The 22062-nt window shown below is 39.7% G+C and overlaps 1 protein-coding gene across 1 annotated transcript in view; it reads right to left on the bottom strand.

Annotated features, from left to right (window-relative positions):
* Positions 1-8586: 8586 nt before the first annotated feature.
* The window catches only part of LOC117258686 (troponin C, slow skeletal and cardiac muscles-like), a 38094-nt gene continuing 24618 nt past the window's right edge, over positions 8587-22062 (bottom strand). Inside the window, exon 6 of the mRNA XM_033629777.2 lies at positions 8587-8898. Coding sequence (XP_033485668.2) covers positions 8867-8898 — 32 coding nt within the window. The 3' untranslated portion in view covers positions 8587-8866. The remainder of the gene's footprint in view (positions 8899-22062) is intronic.

Below are 22062 nucleotides of genomic sequence, written 5' to 3' on the forward strand. Positions count from 1 at the left end.
AGCCAAGCCAATACTTTATCAATACATGTGATCAGAATATAGAAAGCGATATTTCAATCTGCTCAGTCCACAGTCTCTCATTCACCGCTATTTGATTTACAATCGCGGTCGACACAAACACATCGCGCTCGCGGTGCTAAAAGCAAAGTGTTAAAGACAAACTAAAATGAAAGCTGTCTGTATGTAGGCTAACACTTAATCTTAAAATGTACCTGAGGCAGCCGACCTGCAGACAGTGAGTGTCCTCAGTAGAGGAGGGACAGAGAGCAGGAATGACTGATACTGATGTTTGTCTTCATGCTGAGATAATTTGAATTTCTTCACTCAGTATTGTGATGTCAGGAGGAATATTTATATTCCAGTGAGATATTATTGGGTTTTAAATAGTGACTTTGTCGTTGTAAACATGACTGTTGCTGCCATGGACTGTATAAAACTATATCCTGTGTAACTAACCTATAAGGAAAGCATCAGGAGGTGAGGTGTGTGTGTGTGTGTGTGTGTGTGTGTGTGTGTGTGTGTGTATGTGGAGGAGAGGGGAGATGCTGGTATAGAGATAGTGTGTGTTATTAGATACTGTTAATGTCACTTATTATGCTTCTGTGCATAGATAGCTCTTTCTTAGTCTGCTTCTGCATTATGTTGAGGAGGGCCATGCCTGTATATATGTATAAATATATATATATCTGTATGCAAAAAAAAAAAAAAAAAAAAAGTGGATTGGTTGCTCGCTGCTAAAAATGTGGCCCATCGACATTATCTGGTTTTGAAATGCGGCCCAGTTGAAATAGTAAGTAAATAGCCCTGCTGTAAATTGTTCGTTTATTAGCTATCTAACAACACATCAAAAATAATTGTAAGCCAGTCTTGTTCAGTGAATCGGTTTATCATGTACACTCGTAAAATATTTAGGCCTAATATTTAAGATTGTTTGCTTATAAATTAATAAACCTGGTTGTTCTATATGTAAAACACATTGGGTTTATTAGTACTATTAAATAAATCACATTATTACTTATTATACTCATTATTATTACTTGAGCTTGTTTTATTTATTCATTTCACAGATAGTCAGAGGTGGGAAGTCACGAAGTACAAATACTTTGTTACTGTACTTAAGTAGATTTTTCACGTATCTGTACTTTACTTGAGTATTTATTTTTCTGACGACTTTTTACTTTTACTCCCTACATTTGTATACAAATACCTGTACTTTCTACTCCTTACATTGTAAAAACAGCCTTGTTACTTTTAAAACCTCCACAGATGACGACACAACGTAAAAGACCTGTCTACGGAAAGTCAACAAAAGAAGAAGAAGAAGACGCAAAGTCAACAAACGAAGAAGAAGAAGGACAGTGAGTGAGCGGACAGTTAGAGAAAGAACCAATAATTGGCAGCAGCGACATGGAGGCAAGGAATATTCCTTGCATGGAGGAAGGAAGTGAACCAGGAGTACTGCCGACGCCGGCGACGACGCTTCATGAGATTCGGAGAAGCAGGACATTCCCCATCCATGGCCTTATTTAAGAGAACTAATCGATGTTGTCGGCTGCAAGAATGATTCATGGCGAATGTGTTGCGTCTTGTGCCAACCTAAAAACCACGAGCTTCTGGCGTTCAAGAATTCTCCGTCTAATCTGAAAAAAACACATACAGGTAAGGTATATTTTCTGTTGTTATCATTAGCTTTTTAAAGATTTTTTGAGGTCAGTCTACACTGATAGCAATGCTGTGGGAACACATGTTTTGATAGTTTATAGCTAACGCTAGCTAGCTCTCGGTTTAAAAAACAACAACCCAATAACCCTCAATTTATTACTGTTGTGCGGCTGTGCTAACAGTTGCTGTTGTGAGACGTTACTTGTCAGTACTATCTGCCAGAAAGCCCCTCTTGGGTAGGTTTAGGGGTTGAATGGTAGTTTGGGTTAAAATAAAAACATTTTCTGGCAGAAAAAAAGGCATTTATGCTGAAAGCCCTGAAGGCTAACGTCCCCTGTGTGCCAGTAGTAGTCATTTATGTCAACTCCCCATAGAGACAACGTGAAACATTGATATAACAACTGTAATTCTGTCAGGTGAACACTTGTCTCTTTTCTTTTTTATGTCTGTGTCTCATATGTGTGTACTGTCACTCTCACAGAAAGCACGTGAATCACCTGGAGAGATACAAAAACCTCACTGCACCTACTTTGAAGAGGAAGTCCACCTCAGATGAAGGCCCATCCAAGCAGCTTAAACTATGGGATACCAAGAGAGTGTCACAGAAAAGTGTGGATGAAGCCATCCTGAACTTTGTCATTCAAGGTCTGCACCCTCTCAGTATTGTCCAACAGCAGGGTTTTAAAACTCTTGTGCATCACCTGCAACCGGATGTGGTTGTAATGTCCCAAGGCACCATGAAAAACAAAGTTGAGAAAGCAACACTGGAAATGAAGAACAATCTGAAGGCTGCTATGCGTGAGATTGAGTTCATTGCTACCACTACTGATTGCTGGACAGCACACAGACAGAGTTTCCTCAGAGTCACAGCACACTGGATAGAGCCTGAAACAATGAACAGATGCTCTGCTGCATTAGCATGTAAACAGCTCAAAGGGTCACACACATTTTCTGCACTTGCTGGTGCCCTGAATGGTATTCACACAGAGTACAACATCTGTGACAAGATTGTGCGTACAACCACTGATAATGGCTCCAATTTTATCAAAGCTTTTCGAGTCTACGGAGAGCTGGATGAAAATCATAACCAGATTCCACTTGAGGAGACAAGGCCGAGTGAATCAGCAGAAAGAGAGAACAGTGAAGGAGAGGAAGAGGAGGAAAACATTGACCGTCTTGAGTTTGTTGAAGCAGGAACCTTGTTGGAAGAAGATGATGGCCTGGAATACCAACTGCCAAAGCATCGTCGCTGTGCCTGCCACCTTCTGAACCTGGTGTCAACAGTTGATGTTTCAGAGGCAAATTCCAACACCGTCTACAAGCGACTCTCTCGTTCAGCATTTTCAAAGTGCTGGAGTCTATGGAACAAAAGTGGAAGATCCACTACAGCTGCTGAGATAATTGAAGAAAAATGCAAACTCCAGCTCTTGAAGTCAAATGAGACGAGGTGGAATTCTCTATTCCTGGCCGTGGAGAGGATTGTGAGGATCATGAGAGAACAAGGAGAAGGAGCCATTACAGCTGTGTGCAGTGTGCTAAAAATTCCCATATTAGTAGCTTACATTTTCACACCTTAGTGACTGTTATTAATTAGTATTAACTCCATCACGTGTGTGTGTGTGTGTGTGTGTGTGTGTGTGTGCAAAATACATAAGTCATGTGTTACATTTTTTACTATTTGTAACCACTGATATGACACTGATTCACTCCTGTTAAAATTGCTTTTCTCGCAGAATATGCCAAGACAATGAGCCCATTTGCAAAGTAGGTTGATGTTCTTCAGGGAGAGGCCAGTGTGCAGATGGGATGGCTGGTACCCACAATAACACTTCTCAAGACTAAGCTACAGAACCAAGTTGTGTGTGCCTTTAGTGGATGCTCTTCAAGCAGGACTTGAAAGGCGATTCGGGCAGATGCTTGCTGATCCCGAGCTGATTGCTGCTACCATTCTTGTCCCCAAGTTCAGGACATGCTGAACAAGTGACGACTACATCCTAAAACTTGGTATGTATTAAAACTAGTGATGGCCAAATGAAGCCTCATGAAGCATTTTCTTCATTTTCTGAGCCCACTAGATGGTGCTTTTTGTTCATCAAAAGGTTGAAAGCACACTGAATTGCCATTCTTTGAGCCTCTCTCTTTAAGCCATGAGTGCCATCTAGTGGGCTCAGAAAATAAAGAAAATGCTTCATGAGGCTTCATTTGACCATCACTAATTAAAACATTTACTTAATGCTTTACATTTATTGAAGATGATGGGGGAAATTTTGGAATCTGAATTATCCATAACATACTGGGTAATTGTCATACAGTAACAAGTGAAAGTCACATTCATTTCACATTTAACAAATAACATTAACAATCCTAAACTAATCATTTTCTGTGTTTCAAAAATTATTTTACAAAAAATATTAGCATGAAAATATTGGGAACACTTCAAAATAAAGGGTATAAATCATACACTTAAGTAACGGTTAACTAATGCATGATTAATGATGATATAATGTGATGGTATTACAAAGGTGATGGTTATTGGGGAAAATTTTTAAAAATCCTCTGTGGTTTTGTATTCCATAGGCCTGGACTTCATCAAAAGCCGTCTGAAGGAGCAACCTATGGTGCATCCAAGGGACACTTCCCATTCTTCAGAGGAGGATGACTTCTTTTCCCCCATCAAGCAGGGAAATGTTCAAGAAAACTCCAAGCAGCTCGATTCCTACCTGGCGTGCCCAGATGATACCATGGATGTCCTGAAATCTTTCCCAGCTGACTGCAACTTGTCACTGAAGCTCAACACACCCCAGCCTGCCTCAGCAGCCTGCAAGAGGCTTTTCAGCATTGCAGGACTGATTTTCAGACCCAAAAGGGCACGCCTTGATTCAAAGAACTTTGAGAACCAGATTCTGCTGAGGCTGAATAAAAGATTTTGGTAGTCCTGTAGAGATGAGTGAATTTCTCACAAAAGAAAAAAAGACTTGATTAGACTTGAAGTTTCCATGTTGATCATAATGTTTCAAGTTCTGTTGCTGAAATGGAAATCTCAGTTTGCACATTGCCATAAAGTAAGGCATCAAACTGCTAGTTTTTCTATATAAAGTGTTTAAAAGATACACATTCTGTTAAAAGTAATTCATGGTTCGGTATGTACCTCTTACACTTGTGTTTATATACACCTGGCATCATTTCACAGTACGATAACAGTGTAACAAGTTCTATGGGTTCATATTCATGCCATGGTTACATCTTTTAATATTCAATCTGCAAAACAAAGGTGGAAGGGCATGAAAGGTGCTGAGTAAGTTGGTCAAGGTCTGACAGAGATTACTGTGTTGGTATTTTCTAGTGCCCATATGAGAAATGTGTAATCCTCTGCACTGGACATCTGTTGTAGAGATATCTGACAGAAGCAGTTGATTTGTTTTATTGTAAACAACACAGCAGAACAGGAGAACCCTAGTCATCTGTAACATGTTCAACTAAAGTTGACTGACTGTTGACTGTTGATATTAAAGTCAAAATCCAGTTTGGATGCATTCATTGTCTTGTGTGTGTAATGCTTAATCCCGTTACATATGTTTGTTTTGGGGTCACGGTTCAGTATGTTTTCAGTACAGAGAATTAAGAAAAAAGTAGAAAATAACATTGGTCTTTTGTTATTAAAAGTGTAAACATCCAATATGGGTCACTGGTCATAACTACTACTGATTACAGTTTGGTTGTGCTGCAGTGGAAAAAGAAAATGCAGGACCTCTGGTCAGTTTAATCTTGATTATTCTGTCTGAACTTTTCTCGTTTTACAAAATTATCAAAGGATGTATTGTGTTTCACTAACGGCAAAAACTGATTTTTAATTTTTAACTTCAGTACATTTCAGAGCCTGTACTTTATTACTTTTACTTGAGTAAAAGAGTTGAATCAGTACTTCTACTTTTACCAGAGTATTTTTTTTACACAAGTATCTGTACTTTTACTTAAGTACAGAATGTGAATACTTTTGCCACCTCTGCAGATAGTTATACTGTAAATCCTTAGTCCTTAAATTAAATTCATTATGGATGTGGACTTAAAATCATTGTTTTATTTTATGGCCTTGCTGCCCTGGCTCTTGGCCTTTGTGCCCTCAAAAAATTTGTATTATAAGAGGTCCCCCGGCAGACTAGGCCTATGTCAGCCTAACTAGGGGCTGGTACAAGGCAAGCCTGAGCAGCCCTAACTATAAGCTCTATCAAAAAGGAAAGTCTTAAGTCTAGTCTTAAATGTGGAGACAGTGTCTGCCTTCCGGACCACAACAGAAAGATGATTCCACAGGAGAGGAGCCTGATAGCTGAAGGCTCTGGCTCCTGATCTACTTTTGGTGACTTTAGGGACCACGAGTAATCCTGCATTCTCAGAGCGCAGTGTTCTGGTGGGATTATAGGGCACTATGAGCTCTCTAAGATATGATGGAGCCTGACCATTTAAAGCTTTGTAAGTTAGGAGTAGGATTTTAAATTCAATTCTGGATTTTACAGGGAGCCAGTGCAGAGAAGCTATAACAGGAGAAATATGATCTTGTTTCTTAGTTCCTGTTAGTACATGTGCCGCTGTGTTCTGAATTAGCTGAGTTTATTTTTATAGAGACCTACTAACTTGACAGCAAGAGCTCAAACCTGGTCCAATTACAAGCATAACAATGCAATTAAATACCTGGTGGGAATAACACCTGCAGGGGCAGTTTCATATCTGTCCCTAGGCTGGGGTGGGAGAGTGTCAGATAACCAAATAACACTTGAATCAAGGTTTTTGTAACTATTAGAGCCACAAGATTAAATTTTGGCCAACTGTGTTTTTTGCTTTTTATAAGGGAAGAGCTTGCTGCATATGGTGCCACCTTGCGTATACCAAGCTTCTTATCAAGCTTCTTTCAAGGAAAGAGTCAGTTACCTGCTAATGAAGTAGAATCATCAAGACAACAGTCTGGTGTCAGAATACATGTAGAGACAATTATAAGCAGATGGAAGCGATTCAAAATTTTGCATTCTGTTATTCCTATTTCCCAAGTTAGCCTACTGGATAACATGGTGATCACATGTGGTGCTCTCACCAATCTCTGTAAACTTGTAGTGCCTCGAAAAGAGCGAGTGTGTTGTGTATAATACTGTATATTAGTTAGCACTGTCGCCTCACAGCAAGAGGGTTCCTGGTTCGATCCCGAGTGCGGGAGCCCTTCTGTGCGGAGTTTTCATGTTCTGCCTGTGTCAGCGTGGGTTTTCTCCGGGTACTCCATCTTCCTCCCACAGTCCAAAGACATGCAGATTGGGAATAGGTTAATTGGTGACTCTAAATTGTCCGTAGGTGTGAATGTGAGTGTGAATGGTTGTCTGTCTTTACATGTCAGCCCTGCAGTAGTCTGGCAACCTGTCCAAAGTGTACCCTGCCTCTTGCCCGACATTGGCCCTCAAGAGGATAAGCGGTTAGAAAATGGATGGATGGATGTGTGTGTGCAAAACAATGGACTCAAAACATGCATGATTTTCTACTCTGCTCACTTTGAGAAAGATGGGATTTGACTTGTTCTAAATGATTGTGAATCACTTGTGATACTATTTACACTGGTCTGATTACACTGAAGAAAAAAAATCAAATAAAGAGAATTCTAAATGAAACTATAGTGTCTGGCATTTCTATTTCTAGTAAAGAGTCACCTTGGGGCACCCTGTAGGCCTTCCCTGTACCCGAACCTGTATGTTGTTTTCATGGTATCGCATGACGCTCATCAGGGTTGTTTTGTCTATACGGTTACTTTTACATGCACTATAAAATGTTGAGCACACCGGTCTTGTGAAGTTGCCTGCTGTTGTTATGGCTTCAAGTCTCTTACACTGGTCAGGATGGATATTCCTTTTTATGTGGCAAAAGGCCTCCTCACATTTCTCTCTGAGGTCACCTGGTGCCTGCTGTCAGAATGTTAGGTCATACAGGGCACTGAGTGGCTCTGGCAACTCTGGAAGATCCTCAAGCTCACACTCAGATGCAGTGTCAGTGTCACTGTCTTTATTGAACAAAAAACCAAGGAAGTCTTGCTGTTTGTAAAAAATGCAGACAACCAAGGAAAAAAACGGAGGCACTCCGTCTTCAGGTAAAAATATATGAAGTAACTTTTATTTGAGCAAAGGCAACAAGACAGACCTACGCGTATCGACCAAAGTCATCTTCAGGGTCTGAAAAAGACTTCCTTGGTTTTTTGTTCAATATCAATTCACCCACTTCACTGAAGAGCACCTGTCAAGTCAGAGCCTTGTTTATCCAAGCAGCGCTTCCTTCCTTCTTTCTTTGTCACTGTCTTTATTTTCAGTGCAGGTTGGAATGGCACCATCAGGGGCAATCAAGCAAAGTTCTTGGATGTCTGCATCTGTGAGTTCTAGAGGAAGGATATAATCCACCACCACTGCTGCTGATATGACATTTAGAGCATCACAGATGTTTTGCCATTGCTGGGCTTTTTGATTTCCCTGTAATACCAGTACTGGCACTCTGGAAAATCACATTCTTACTTTTAAGTTTCTTTAACAGAACATCGATTTAACTACTGCAGAAGTTCTTATTCCTTACAGCCTTTTTTGATGTCATCGCTCCAGCTCTTGGGCATCTGCTAGAGTCTTTACACACAGCACATTGTCTGCCCCTAAAGAGTGTTTTGGGGACATTACCTATGCTACCAGGGGACTTCATTCAAACAATGAATAAATAATATAAGAGAAAATTAAGTCAATTGCTACATGACTCCTTTGATCATGTAAAAAAAGCGAGGCTAGATAATAGAGCAGGATTATCACCTCTTAATGAAACTTAAACTGTGGCAAACTTTTCATATTGTTATATTGTGGCTTGTGAAGTTCTGTGTTATTCTTCACAGAAAATTCTTTTATTATGACAGACAAAGGATGCAATTATGAAAACATTTTTAATGAAAATAGTCTGTATTATGACATTTTGAATTAATTATCAGTATCAGAATTAAAGACATTTCTCATTAATGAGATCTTTTTGCAAACCTTTCAGGGCCTCTGTGAGGTTGTTTGAAAATAACTTACAGGACAAGCGACTGCTGAGGACAGGTACATTGTTTCTATTGTTAAATGCAGATTAAAGCTCTGTGTTCAACATTGTCTTCAGTGATGGACATAGATCTTGATGCAGTCAATGAGGCCTTGAGCTGAATCCTTTATTCGACACCTTTCATGAACTCAAGGAACTCTGTCAGAGAGAACACACAAAGTCAGTAATAATAATAATAATAATAACAATACTAATAATGATAAAAATAAACTTTTTGAACAAGATTGACAAAGTGTGTGTGGTAAAAATAACAGCAGAATGATTAATTTAAGACTTCAGGCCCATGATGGCATGTGGGGAGTTAAAAGGTCAGAAATGTAGCATGGGGCCAAGATTTGAAGTGACAAGGACAATTTTAAAATTAACTTTAACACGACAGGCAGCCAGTGCAAAGATTCTAGGGTGCACTGTGTTCTCGTTGATTAATTGTAGTTAGGAAAGAGATACTTTACTGCAGGCGAAGAAAAGGGAGATGCAATAATCTAGCTGTGATGATAATAAAAGCATAAATAACTGTTTCAAGCTTTTATGTAGAATGAAATGGTGTATTTTGGAAATGTTCCAGAGTTGAAAAAAGCATGACTGTATGATGAATTTAATGTGACTGTTTTAAGTGAGGCTGCTGTCAAAATAACACACCAAGGTTTTTTTTCACTGTGATGTGGTAAGATAAAAGTGTTGTAAATTACAATATTAGGCCTCATGGGGGGACACCAAAAATGTTGGGAACAATACTGGGCATCACACGGAGGCACCAAAATTGTAGGGAATCTACTAGGCCGGGATACTTTTTTTTTGGAACAAATAACACAGGAACACACAAAATGTTGTGGCAGGCGGGTTTACATGGCGGCACCATTTGTTGGGACTTAAGCCTTAACACAGGCTTGACCTCGTAATAGATCTCCAAATAATAATCCAAGTAATAATTATTCATAATAATCATTAAGTATGTGAAATAATGCGACTTAATTTACATTAAATCACCTCGTGGGGCACCATTCCCAAAAAGGGAAAAATTATAGCCAGTTTAAGATATCAGTCTCATAAAGTTTACTAAACTATCAATTTGGGATTTTGATTTCTGATTAAATTAATGACTATAACCAAAATTACTATATTAACAGTAAAGGCTGAAGGATTTTGGAGTTTATAACGTAGCAGGGGTTGACTATTCATTCACTCCTGTGCAACATTAACAGACAGCAGGTATGATTCCAAAAATATATTTATTCACAAAGAAAGCAAAGCAAACCAAAACACACAAATTCTAAGGAACAAAGAGAGAGAGAGAGAGAGAGAGAGAGAGAGAGAGAGAGAGAGAGAGAGAGAGAGAGAGAGAGAGAGAGAGAGAGGCAGGTGTTTGAAACAAAGGGCCGTTTGGCCTACAAAACAAAATGGCTGACAATATAGAACTACAAGATGGCCGAATCAAAGCTGGCTTCAGATCAGCGGAGGTGTTGCCTGACCATGTGGTCAGGACAAGGACAATGGAAAAGAAGTGGGACTCTGAGTTGCCTCTTTGGGTGTAGCTCTGTTGAAAGCCTATTTGTAAATGAGTCTATGTGAATGTGATATGCATTGCAAAGGGTCTAGATTATTGCAGAGGATGTTTAGTTGTATGCAAGACTCTGTCTGTGATCAGCATTAGCAAACCAAACACTTAGCTTTGGCGAAGCCAACTAACCAGTAACCTAATTGCAACATCATAACAATGACTCAATAAACAGCATTAATTCACAATTAACAAGTTAAACATTCTTGCTCAGCCAATACAGCTGAGCTAATGCTATGCCCAGTTGCTACGTTACCAATCCTTGAATGGATGGAGGGGTGGTTCTTCTGTGGTTCCAGAAGCAGTCTTTGTTGTGTCCTTATTCCAAAGGTGCAGATCTGAGTAAGCTGGTCGCTCGAGGTCTGTGCAGAGTTAGATGCTGGGGTGCTAACTCAACTTGGTTCTCCTTCTTGCTGGAAAGTTAGTTGGAAACCTTGTATTTGCACACTAATTTCTCTGGTTTCAGGTTTGCCTCTGCTGTGAGCGAGAGCAAATCGTGGTCCAGGAGAAAGAGAGTCTTTGAGCAATTGCTCCCCTTCAGTGGTTTAGGCGAAAGGGCTTCTGAGCTGGTCAGCAGCTCCGCAGGGAAGAGATCTGGGCTGGTCAAGGGCCCAGCAGGAAAGAGCACCTCTGGGCTGGTCAAGGGCCCATGAGGAAAGAGAAGGACTGACAGGGAAGGGAGCAGAACTTCTACAGTTGCCTGGTGACATCACAGATTCAACTGACACGGTAAAAGTACTGTCCAATCAAGTTTTGAGACTTGTCTCTCACTGAGGTGTGAGGTGGAGCATCCTGTGGAGATGGGTGTCAAATAGCTGTCCTCTGTTGAAGAACAAAGAACATGAGATCTCTTACCATTTCAGATGGCAAGAGGAGAAGCCTTCACATGTCCAGTTCAGATTTTAACAAATGACAAATCATCTGTGGTAGAGTGAATCCCAACAAAAGTATGAGAAAAAAAATACTAGGATGTTTATAATTAGAATATTGGAGGAGTCAGTGCCAAATAAAAGTATCCCAGTCTTTTTTTGAGTTTAGCAGAAGGAAATTTTGAGCAATCCATTCATGAATTTATGGCAGTTTAAAAGAACAACATGTTGAGGTTAGTGGTGTCATAATTGAGGTAAACCAGGGGGAAAATGGAAACTGATGCGATGCGATTTCATTTCATTTAAACAATTTCCCCTCGGGGATCAATAAAGTATTTCTGATTCTGATTCTGATTCGATGTCACAGTGGCAGTATATAACTCGATCATCACCAGCCACATACGGCCAGCCAAAGCTTTTTGTCCGGCCTGCAGAATATTAATTAATTCAGAAAATGCAAGAATGAAAATATGTTTTTAAGACATCTAGCATTTTTTTTCTTCCTATATTGAAGCAACCCCCAAAAATCCTTCATTAAGTCCAGCCCCATTTTATGCAGACTGGCCAATCTTAGCAGGCCATGTCCGTCAAGGGTCCGACAACAACATGGCTGTTCTACAGATTTCCTTTGCTTTTAGGTTGGTTTTGTGGATTTCAAGCAAAAGTTTTTGCCTGTATATTAATGATATTCGTTAATATATATTAATGATACTCGTTACCCAGAGAAGTTGGAGGGAGATAAGTCTTCCCCATTCCAAAACCCAAATCAAACCCTGAAAAGTGTAGGGTTAGCTAGCTAGCTATTGAAGGTATAGCCTACTGAATGTATACACGCTATTTTTGCTTTTTAATTATTATAATGCTGAATGAAAACCTATCCTGCTCTACAGGAACTAGTGAAAGGAAGCAGGGAAACTTTACCACTATTCAACCAGCTGTCTGTCATCGCACTGTGTGCAGCTGAACATTGTTTGACTTCCCATGGCCGGCTGAGGGCAGCATGGGGGGAAGCCAAACGCTGTTCATCAGCACACACTACTACAGCTGGTTGAATATTGGTCAAGTTTTCCTTTATATTCATTGTCTTCTGTCCCACTAGTAACATGGTGGTTCAGTTTACACTGTCATCTGTAGCCTAAAGTTAGGCTTTAGCTTCTACCAACCTTCCTCTTTTAAGCTGTTTTCACTGCTGTGTGAGTTTGACATCCTGGATATATCTTTCAAATGCATATTACAGACCACTTTGTCTGCTTGTCTCTGACATTGTTTTATTGATTTTACAAAAATTTGATAATTTTTCTTCAGGGAGTGCAGTTAGTTAAAGTGTGGGCTCCATGCTAGCTTAAACAGCTCAACAGACCTTCACAAAGGGGCAGGGCTTAGCGAAGAGTCAACTGAGATGGAAATCATTTATTAGGAATATACCAACACCAAATATGTGCATTTAACCTGCAGGTACCTACGAAATATGTTGTGACTCCATCTGTCAGCTTTGTTGTTAGCTGTAGTAATGTTGCAGGTATGGGTAAGCTAAAATATTAAAATATAAAATGTCATAAAGTGACAAAGCAATGTCCTGAGTAAGTTATCCATAATGGTGACGCTTTCTATTAAGACCACATGTTTTAGTCAAAGAATAAGACTTTGCAAAGCCTGGGGTTCATGCAGGGTCACTACTGCAAAATTACTAACTTCAAATAGGAAAAGAAGTGGATAGAATTTGTTGAAGCCCTTAAAATACCCAGTGAGTATGCTACATGCTAGCTAGCTAACCACTGTCCCCAACCCGGACAGGGCTACTTGTTAGCTAACGTCAGCTACTGGAAGGTTTGCTGTTAGCTTACAAGCTATTCAGTTCAGTTCAATTCAGTTTATTTGTCACTTGAAATCATAAAATATGATTGCAGTAAAATGCAGTCATCAGTTCCGTCAATTCGTATATTCAAAATAGTATAGTATAGTAATTACAATTACAATTACAAGTATAGTAATCATAAATAAATGTCTATGGGGTTAGGTTTTGGATTAGGTAGGGTCTTCATTTAGGATCCTTGAGGCTTGAGAGTAGAAGCTCTTCCTGTGCCTCTCAGTGCTGGGCTGGTGTAACCTGTACAGGTATGCCACTTGCTATTTGCAAATCTGAAAAGCCTGTAAAATATCTGTCTATATATCTGTATTTTTCTGCTCAAGAATCATTCTGTAGACTTTTGATTCCACAAGGAAGTGAGCCTGCATCCCTGTGGCTGCCCTGCTAGTGTTACCTGTCTCGGCTGGAACTAAGGGGTACATTGCTTACCAACACTCCAACCATGACACCAAACCTAAAAGTGAGGACTGTCTCGGTCTAGCACAGGTGCATGGTCTTTAAAAGCAACAGCAAGATCACATGCGGTTGCTAACTGGCAAGAAACCAACTTCAAGGGCTTTGTTAAAATTCTGGTCAATTCTAGTAACAAAAGACTGGAAAATATGATTGAAGATGTCTAGGACCTAAAGTTAACAGTTTGTTCAAAGATAAGTTGAAGACCTAAAAGAGAGCTGTAACGAGCTGACTATAAAGTGCAATGGCACACGCGCAGACATTAATACCATGTGTGAATTAGTCTCTTCAATGACTGGGAAAGCAGACTACCTTGAGGGTCGGTCAAAAAGGAATAACATAATTGTAGAAAACTGAGAAAGTGGAAAAAGTCAAGCTTATGAATTTGTAACTCTGCAGGCTCACATATTTGACTGATTTTTGAGATAGTGTTGCTTTGTTCTCTGTTTACTCCCATCTGTAACCTTCTCTGTAACTAATAAACTTCCCAGGAAAGGGCTAAAAAAATACCAGTGTTAATATATGCAGCCTCAGAAATAAGGTTTGGGATATCAATAATTTATTAACATTAGATAACATTCGTATTCTGGTCCTCTCTGAGACCCACTAAGATGACTCATTTGATGATGCTACAGTGGCAATAGAGCAATATAATACATATAGAAGAGAGAGCGACTGCCTATGGGGAAGGAGTGGCTATGTACATTCAAAGCCACATTCCTGTTAAAGTCAGAGAATATAGTAAATTACAATGCATTTAAAATGCTCTATGACTGCACTTGTAAACACAAAAAATGCCTACTGATACACTATATCAACAGTCATAAAACATTATAGATGTGACTTATAAATAAAAGTGTCAAGTGTCTTATGGATGCTCTTACCTAGTTATAAACTAGAGGTTGACTTATAATGTGTTGGGATTCACAGGACCACAGAGATCATTTGGTAAAATCTAAACGGAACATTTGAAGGCTTTTTCCTCTGCATGCTCTTTGTCTTCAAACAAAGAGAGCTATGTGACACCCATCTCCACAGGAGGTCTCACCTCACACCTCAGTGAGACTCAAGTCCCAAAACTTGATTGGACAGGACCTTTACAGTGACATGTGACTCTGATGTCACAGGCATCTGTACAAGGTCTGCTCCCTTCTCTCTCTTGCTCCAACTGCGGAGCAGCACACACTTCTTTCCTGCTGGGCCTGGACCAGCCCAGATGCTCAGACTCTTGCTCCTTGCCCTAAACCATCAAAGGTGGGGCAATTGATCACAGACTCTCTAACCCGAACCAGAAATTTAGAGGTACAAGCACAAGGTTTGCAACTAGCTTTCCAGCAACAAGGAACTAAGTGAGTTAGCACCCAGCGTCTTACTCTGCTAAACCCTGAGTGACCAGCTTCCTCTGAGTTTCACCTTTGGAACAAAGGACACAACAAAGACTGCAGCTGGAACCACAGCTCTTCCCAGCCTTCTTTTTCCGGCTAACAAAGCAGTACACCACCAAGTGACTCTTTCTCCCATCCACTCAAGGATCGGTAATGTAACAACTGGGCATAGCTTTATCACAGCTTTAAAGGCTAAGCAAGACTGTTTAACTTGTTGTATGTGATTTAATGCTGTCATTGAGTTATTCTTGTGATTGTTTGCAGTTAGGTCATTGGTTAGTTGGCTTTGCCAAAGCTACGTGTTTAGTTTGCTAATACTGTTCACAAACAGATTCTTGCACACAACTAAACAATCTCTGCACTAATCCAGACCGTTTGCAAGAGACTCATTAACAAATAGGCTTTCAACAGAGCTACACCCAAACAGGCATCTCAAAGTTCCCGCTTTTTTCCCTTTGTCTTTGTCCTGACCACACGGTCAGACAAATACCTCCCCTGACCTGAAGTTCCCTGTTGTCAGCCATTTTGTTTTGTAGACCAAACGGCTCTTTGTCTGTGTCTGTGTCTGTGTCTCTCTCTCTCTCTCTCTCTCTCTAAGCTTGTATATAGTTAGTTAGAATTTGTGTGTTTTGGTTTGCTTTGCTAGTTTGTGAATAAATATAATTCTTTGGAATCATACCTGCTGTCTGTTTAATGTTGCACAAGATCAAATCAAACTTTATTTGTATAGCACTTTTCATACATTAAAAATGCAGCACAAAGTGCTTCACAGAATAAAAACAAACAAAAATACTACATGCATATTGAAAACCCGCCCCTCCCACCCCCACATATAAACACACACACACACACACACACACACAGTCAATATAGTCAATAACATGGCTGGGCACTGAGGAACCAGGTGAGGAAAGAACCACCTATGGGGAGTTATCCACACTGAGAGGCGCCACAGCCTATGGCCACAGGGAACGCCGCCACAGAGACCACCCTGACCCAGACAGACTGGAGTGGACTCCACACATGGTGCAGAGTCCCCCAGTCCTCTGGGCCTGAGGGATCTCCAGGGCGACGTCCCCGCGGGCAGACGGGACACACCTCTCAGTGTGGAGGCCCCCCATGAGGAAACACTGGAGCTAAAAACTAAAAGACTAAAAGACTAAAAGGCAATATGATAAGATAAAACAAGTATGAGATGAAATAATGATAAAATGCATACAAATGTAAGATTAGAAAAAATTAAAAATTTAAAGATTAAAATAATATTAATAATGATAAATAAATAAATAAATGAAGATTTAGAAACTAAATAATAATAAAATGCATAAAGATTTAAAAGGAACCCCAACTAGTTAGACATGTAGGGCTCAATAAGCCACAATTTTTCTATTGTACTAAAATATGTTATTAGAAAGACATGAAATGTTGTCATTTCTTCAATGTTTACAACGTATTTTTACCACAGGAGGCCGCCATTATTTTACTCGTGCAATGCATGCCGGAGTGATGACGTAGAATGGTTGCTCTGTGAGTTGTTTACCTGACAGCTGCTGCTACCTGACGCTATCACCAGAGAAAATGCCACATTGCGCTGCATTCGAATGTAATTTCCAGTCAAAAGACAACAAGGGAACTGATGTAAGTTTACACGTTTCCTAGTGATAAGAAGAGGAAGAAAGCAGTGGGAAAGTACTTGTGGATGAACAGAACTTCCTAAAGAACCGCGGCTCTGTTCTCGCCACTTCTCCCCAGATGATTTTGAGGCCTTTAGTTGACCAGAACTACTAAAGGAGCTAACGGGTGCTGCTGGGTATAAACTTCAACTTAAACAAAATGCCGTGCCGACAATTTTCTCACATAAGGAGTCTAAATGCCTTCAGGAGGGGAGTGAAATGCGCACAAAAAAACGCCAAAAACAGGAGACGCTGGATGCTCTCTTGTGCTGCAAAGAACCCGCTCCTGCTGCTGTAGCTTCTGAAGGTGAACCATCGGACACACCACTGGTTATGGAGGAAGCTGACAGTCCACCCGTTCAATTTGTAAGTGTAAGTGTACAGTGTTCTCCAAGTAAGTTCGATGCAGAGACTCAGAAGGATTATGGTAAAGACACGTCTGATGCAGTGTGTCGTGTGCTGTGATGCACGGGATATCTTCAACAATGATCAAACTCGTAAGCATCTTGTCAGTGTGTCTACTGTGTATCACAACATATAAAGCATACGACAGTGGTGGATGCTAATCTCTGGGATCATTGATATTGGATGACGTTTTACGGTACCTTGAACAGCTGCTGACAAAAATTGAAGCTCCTGACAACACACGCTCTCTCGCTCGGTTGTCATGGAGATGCAGTTTCCGCACTGACACCAGCTGTTTTGTCCCACTCGCACCTCATGTCTCTGTTCGTCTATTACATCTTCGTGTTCTTCCTGTATATTTTCTGTGTTGTCCTCCTCGCTAGCTTGTCGCTTGGGTTCAGATTGAAACGGCTGAATAGCTGACATTTTTCACGCAGTTACCAGTTGACGTCACTACCCACACTGCATTGCGACGTAAACAACGACCTACGAGTGAAATTATATTTTCTTTCTTTTTTTTTTTTAGAACAAAGACTTCTACAATGTCATATATATCAAATTAATATAACAGACACTAATATTGATGATATACTACATGTCTAACTAGTCGGGGTTCCTTATAAAAATAAATCATTTAAAAGCATTAGAAAGTAAAAATAACATATAATAGAAGGAATAAAAGAGTAAAAGAAATCAGTTAAAAGCTAAATTAAAGAGGTGAGTCTTGAGCCTCCTTTTAAAAACATCAACAGTCTCTGCAGTCCTGATGTTCTCCGGCAGGCTGTTCCATAAGTGAGGGCCATAATGGCTGAATGCAGCCTCCCCGTGGGTTTTTGTTCTGACTTTTGGAACAATTAAAAGGCCGGTGCTGGAGGACCTCAGGATCCGCGAGGGTTGATATAATAAAAGCAGGTCAGATAAATAAGATGGCCCAAGACCATTAAGACATTTAACAACTAATAAAAGAACCTTAAAATCGATCCTGAAACACACGGGGAGCCAATGCAGCGATTTTAAAACTGGTGTAATGTGCGCCCGCCCTCTGGTCCTCGTCAGCACTCGTGCGGCTGAGTTTTAGAGTAGCTGCAGGTTAGAGATGGTCTTTTTGGGAAGACCAGAGAGCAGGGCATTACAGTAATCTAAACGACAAGAGATAAAAGCATGCATCAGCACCTCCGTGTTAACCTGAGAGAGAAACAGGCGGACTCTGGCTATATTCTTAAGATGATAAAAACCTATCTTTGTTAAGTTTTTGATGTGTGGAATAAAATTAAGCTCAGAGTCAAAAATGACGCCCAGGCTCTTTACACATTGTGAAGGTTTAAAATCTTGTAGTTTTGGTAAAAGTTTCTCTCTCTTGCCTTCAAGACCAATAATTAAAACCTCTGTTTTGTCCTGGTTGAGCTGTAGGAAATTCACTGCCATCCATGACTTGATATCTAACGTGAGTGAATGAATAGTCAACCTCTGCTGCGTCAAGAACTCCGAGATCCTTCAGGTGTTACTGTTAATTTTGGTTGTTGTCATTAATTTAATTATTAATCAAAACTCCAAATTAATAGTTTAGCGTATTTTATGAGACTGATACCTTTAACTGGCTATCATTTTTCCCTTTATGGGAATGGTGCCCCATGAGGTGATTTAATGTTAATTAAGTCACATTATTTAACATAATTATTAAGAATAATTATTAATTATTTCCGATAGCCAATTAAATCTCTACATATTTGGTGCCCCTTGGTGAGACCTAAAAGTATGTTCCCAAAATATATATGTTGATCCCAACATATTTGGTGCCCCTTGGTGAGGCCTAATATGTTGATCCCAACATATTTGGTGCCTCTGTGTGAAGCTCGAATTTATGTTCCCAACAAATGCATTATCAATAATTATAATCACCTATACACACTTCAACAATCAACTGTAGTAAGGACTCATAGAATGTTGTAATAGTCCATGCAGGATCATAAGTTATCATTGTATGCATTAGGTAAAGTCAAATGATTCATCTATAATAATGCATGCTTCATCATAAGGTTTCATTGCTGATGCAAAGATAAGTGTGATGCATTTTCATGTAGGCTAAAAGAATTCATGCTGCATCATAAGTGATTAATGCCTGCCACACACGAGAATATTTGAAAATACCTTTTAAAGACTCAAGTCTGAAACCCTCTCACGTCTAGAGACAATGTGTCTAATCTTCCCTTTCTTTCAAAGATCCTAGAGAAAGTAGTCTCAAACCAGCTGTGTGATTTTCTTCATGATAATAATTTATTTGAGGAATTTCAGTCAGGGTTTAGAGTGCATCAAAGCACTGAGACAGCACTAGTTAAAATTACAAATGATCTTTTGATTGCTTCAGACAAAGGACTCGTCTCTATACTTGTTTTATTAAATCTTAGTGTGGCATTTGACACAATTGACCATCAAATTCTGCTACAGAGACTGGAACATTTAATTGGCTTAAAAGGTTCTGCACTAAGCTGGTTTAAATCTTATTAAATCTTATTTATCTGATCGTTTTCAGATTGTTCATGTTCACGATGAATCATCCTTACGTACTTTGTTTTGGAGTTCCACAAGGTTCTGTGCTCGGACCAATCCTATTCACTTTATATATGCTTCCTTTAGGTAACGTCATTAGAAATCACTCTGTAAATTTCCATTGTTATGCGGATGATACACAATTGTATTTATCGATGAAGCCAGAAGAAATTAATCAATTAACTAAACTTCATAATTGCCTAAAAGACATAAAAATTTCCTTATGTTAAATTCCGACAAAACTGAAGTTATTGTTCTTGGCCCCAAACAACTCAGAGACTCTTTATCTGATGACATAGTTTCTCTAGATGGCATTGCTCTGGCCTCTAGCACTACCGTAAGAAACCTCGGAGTAATATTTGACCAAGATTTGTCTTTTAATTCTGACTCAGGCCTAGTCTGTCGGGGGACCACCTATAATACACCGGTCACCTTCTCTCCTTCTCTCTCCCCTTCTCTCTCTCTCTCCCCTTCTCTCTCTCTCTCCCCTTCTCCCTCTCTCTCCCCCTCTCCCCCTCTCTCTCTCTCTCTCTCTCATGTCCTGTTATTGCATCTTGCTAACTCGGCTGTACTGTATGTCACTAACTCGGGTTCTTCTCCGGAGCCTTTGTGCTCCACTTTCTTGCAGGTTATTTTATATTGCAGCGGTGCCTGGATGGTGTGACGTGTGTGGTTGTCCTGCTGCTGTTTTCCTGCCTGATGCCCCCTGCTGCTGCTGTTATCATTAGTCATACTTCTACTGTTATTATACACATATGATTATTGTCATATATGTATACTATCAGATATTAATATATACTTTCAACATATTGTACCACAATAGCCGGAAGTATAATTATAATTTTATTACTTTCATTAATGTTGTTGTAATCTATTATCATTATCGTCTGTCCTGCATCTCTCTCTCTCTCTCTCTCTCTCTCTCTCTCTTTCTGTCTCATTGTGTCATACAGATTACTGTTAATTTATTATGTTGATCTGTTCTGTACGACAGCTATTGCACGTCTGTCTGTCCTGGAAGAGGGATCCCTCCTCAGTTGCTCTTCCTGAGGTTTCTACCATTTTTCCCCCGTTAAAGGTTTTTTTTGGGGAGAGTTTTTCCTTATTCGCTGTGAGGGTCATAAGGACAGAGGGATGTCATGCTGTAAAGCCCTGTGAGGCGAATTGTGATTTGTGATATTGGGCTTTATAAATAAAATTGAAAAATTGAATCCAGAGTTTTTAGTCACAGAAAAAGACTTTGTAAAGACTGAGGATCTTTCAGAGTCACTATTTGCAAGATTGTTAGTTTAAAAAAAAAAGGGGGAGACAGAAATTGTTGCAGCCCCCCAAATCCCCAGAGAATGTGCTATAGCTAGCTAGGTAGCTAACCACAGTCCCTATCCCAAGCTAGCTTAGCCTACTTGTAAGCTAACATTAGCTATTAACCTACAAGCAAACTGTACATTTCAGCTGAAGATTTCTAGCTTCACTCATATAAATGTTTGCATGATGTGACTTTTAAAGCTTGTAATACTTAGTTGAAACATAGGCCTATGGTTAACATTCCAGTCACTAACATTAGCTTGCAAATAGAAAAAAAGTCTATTTTTTTGCATTGATCTGTGCACCTTTTTATGGCTGTCCAGCCCAGCTGAATTGGTGTGCGAGTATCTCCTCTGCAGGCCCTTCTTTTTCTGACTATTGTACTGATGCACAGCAAATCTTCTTGTTGCCCAAGTAAGTGCAGTTTTAAGGCAGCCCTGAGATTTTGGAAATAAATTGTATACAGAGTCTTTGACAGCGCCCCTTACTCATATTAGAAACAGGCTGATACTAATATAATGCCTTCACATTAAACTAGAAAGAAAGAACTACTTAGTAGGTGTCCTATATCACTTTCTAATGTATCACACCCTGCAGCCAATCAGAATCAAGTATTCACCCAGACCATGGTATGATTCCTTGCAGCTCATCAAGTTTATTCTGCAGGGACTGAATGTTTCCCATGACCATGAAAGAAAAAGCTGTTTTCTTAGGTGCTTTTCCACCATTCCTTTTCTTAACTCCACTCAAATGATCACAACAGTGATTCAATCTTGTGTATTCCATTGCAACAGAAAATTTCTAGCATACTGTGTTCTCGAAAAAAAAAAATTGTAACTTTGTTGCAGACAAGAGTTAAATTAATCAAAATCCACAAGGTAGCCATACTTAAAAGCTCCATCACTGCAGATTAATAGAACAGTGTCTGAAAGCACTTTACCATGACGATCATGGGCAGTCAAACATAGAAACACAGAAACTCACTAAAAACATAAAACATAGGCTGCCAAAAAACCCATGGCTGGGCACAACATGAGCATGCGTCCCCCCCATTCTCATGCTCATGTAGATATGCATGCATGTGTGCATTCGAATAGGGTTACTTCTGCTGTTTGTTCAGTTGTTTATTTCTATCTTTTCAGTATTATTTCTTCTCTCATCCAACTTGAATATATGTGTTGGGAATAGTATGCACCCTGGTGTTTTGTACCAATGTTCGGCAGGTAAAAGTTCAGCATCAAAG

This window comes from Epinephelus lanceolatus, chromosome 8, assembly GCF_041903045.1.
Source record: "Epinephelus lanceolatus isolate andai-2023 chromosome 8, ASM4190304v1, whole genome shotgun sequence".
Lineage (NCBI taxonomy): Eukaryota > Metazoa > Chordata > Actinopteri > Perciformes > Serranidae > Epinephelus > Epinephelus lanceolatus.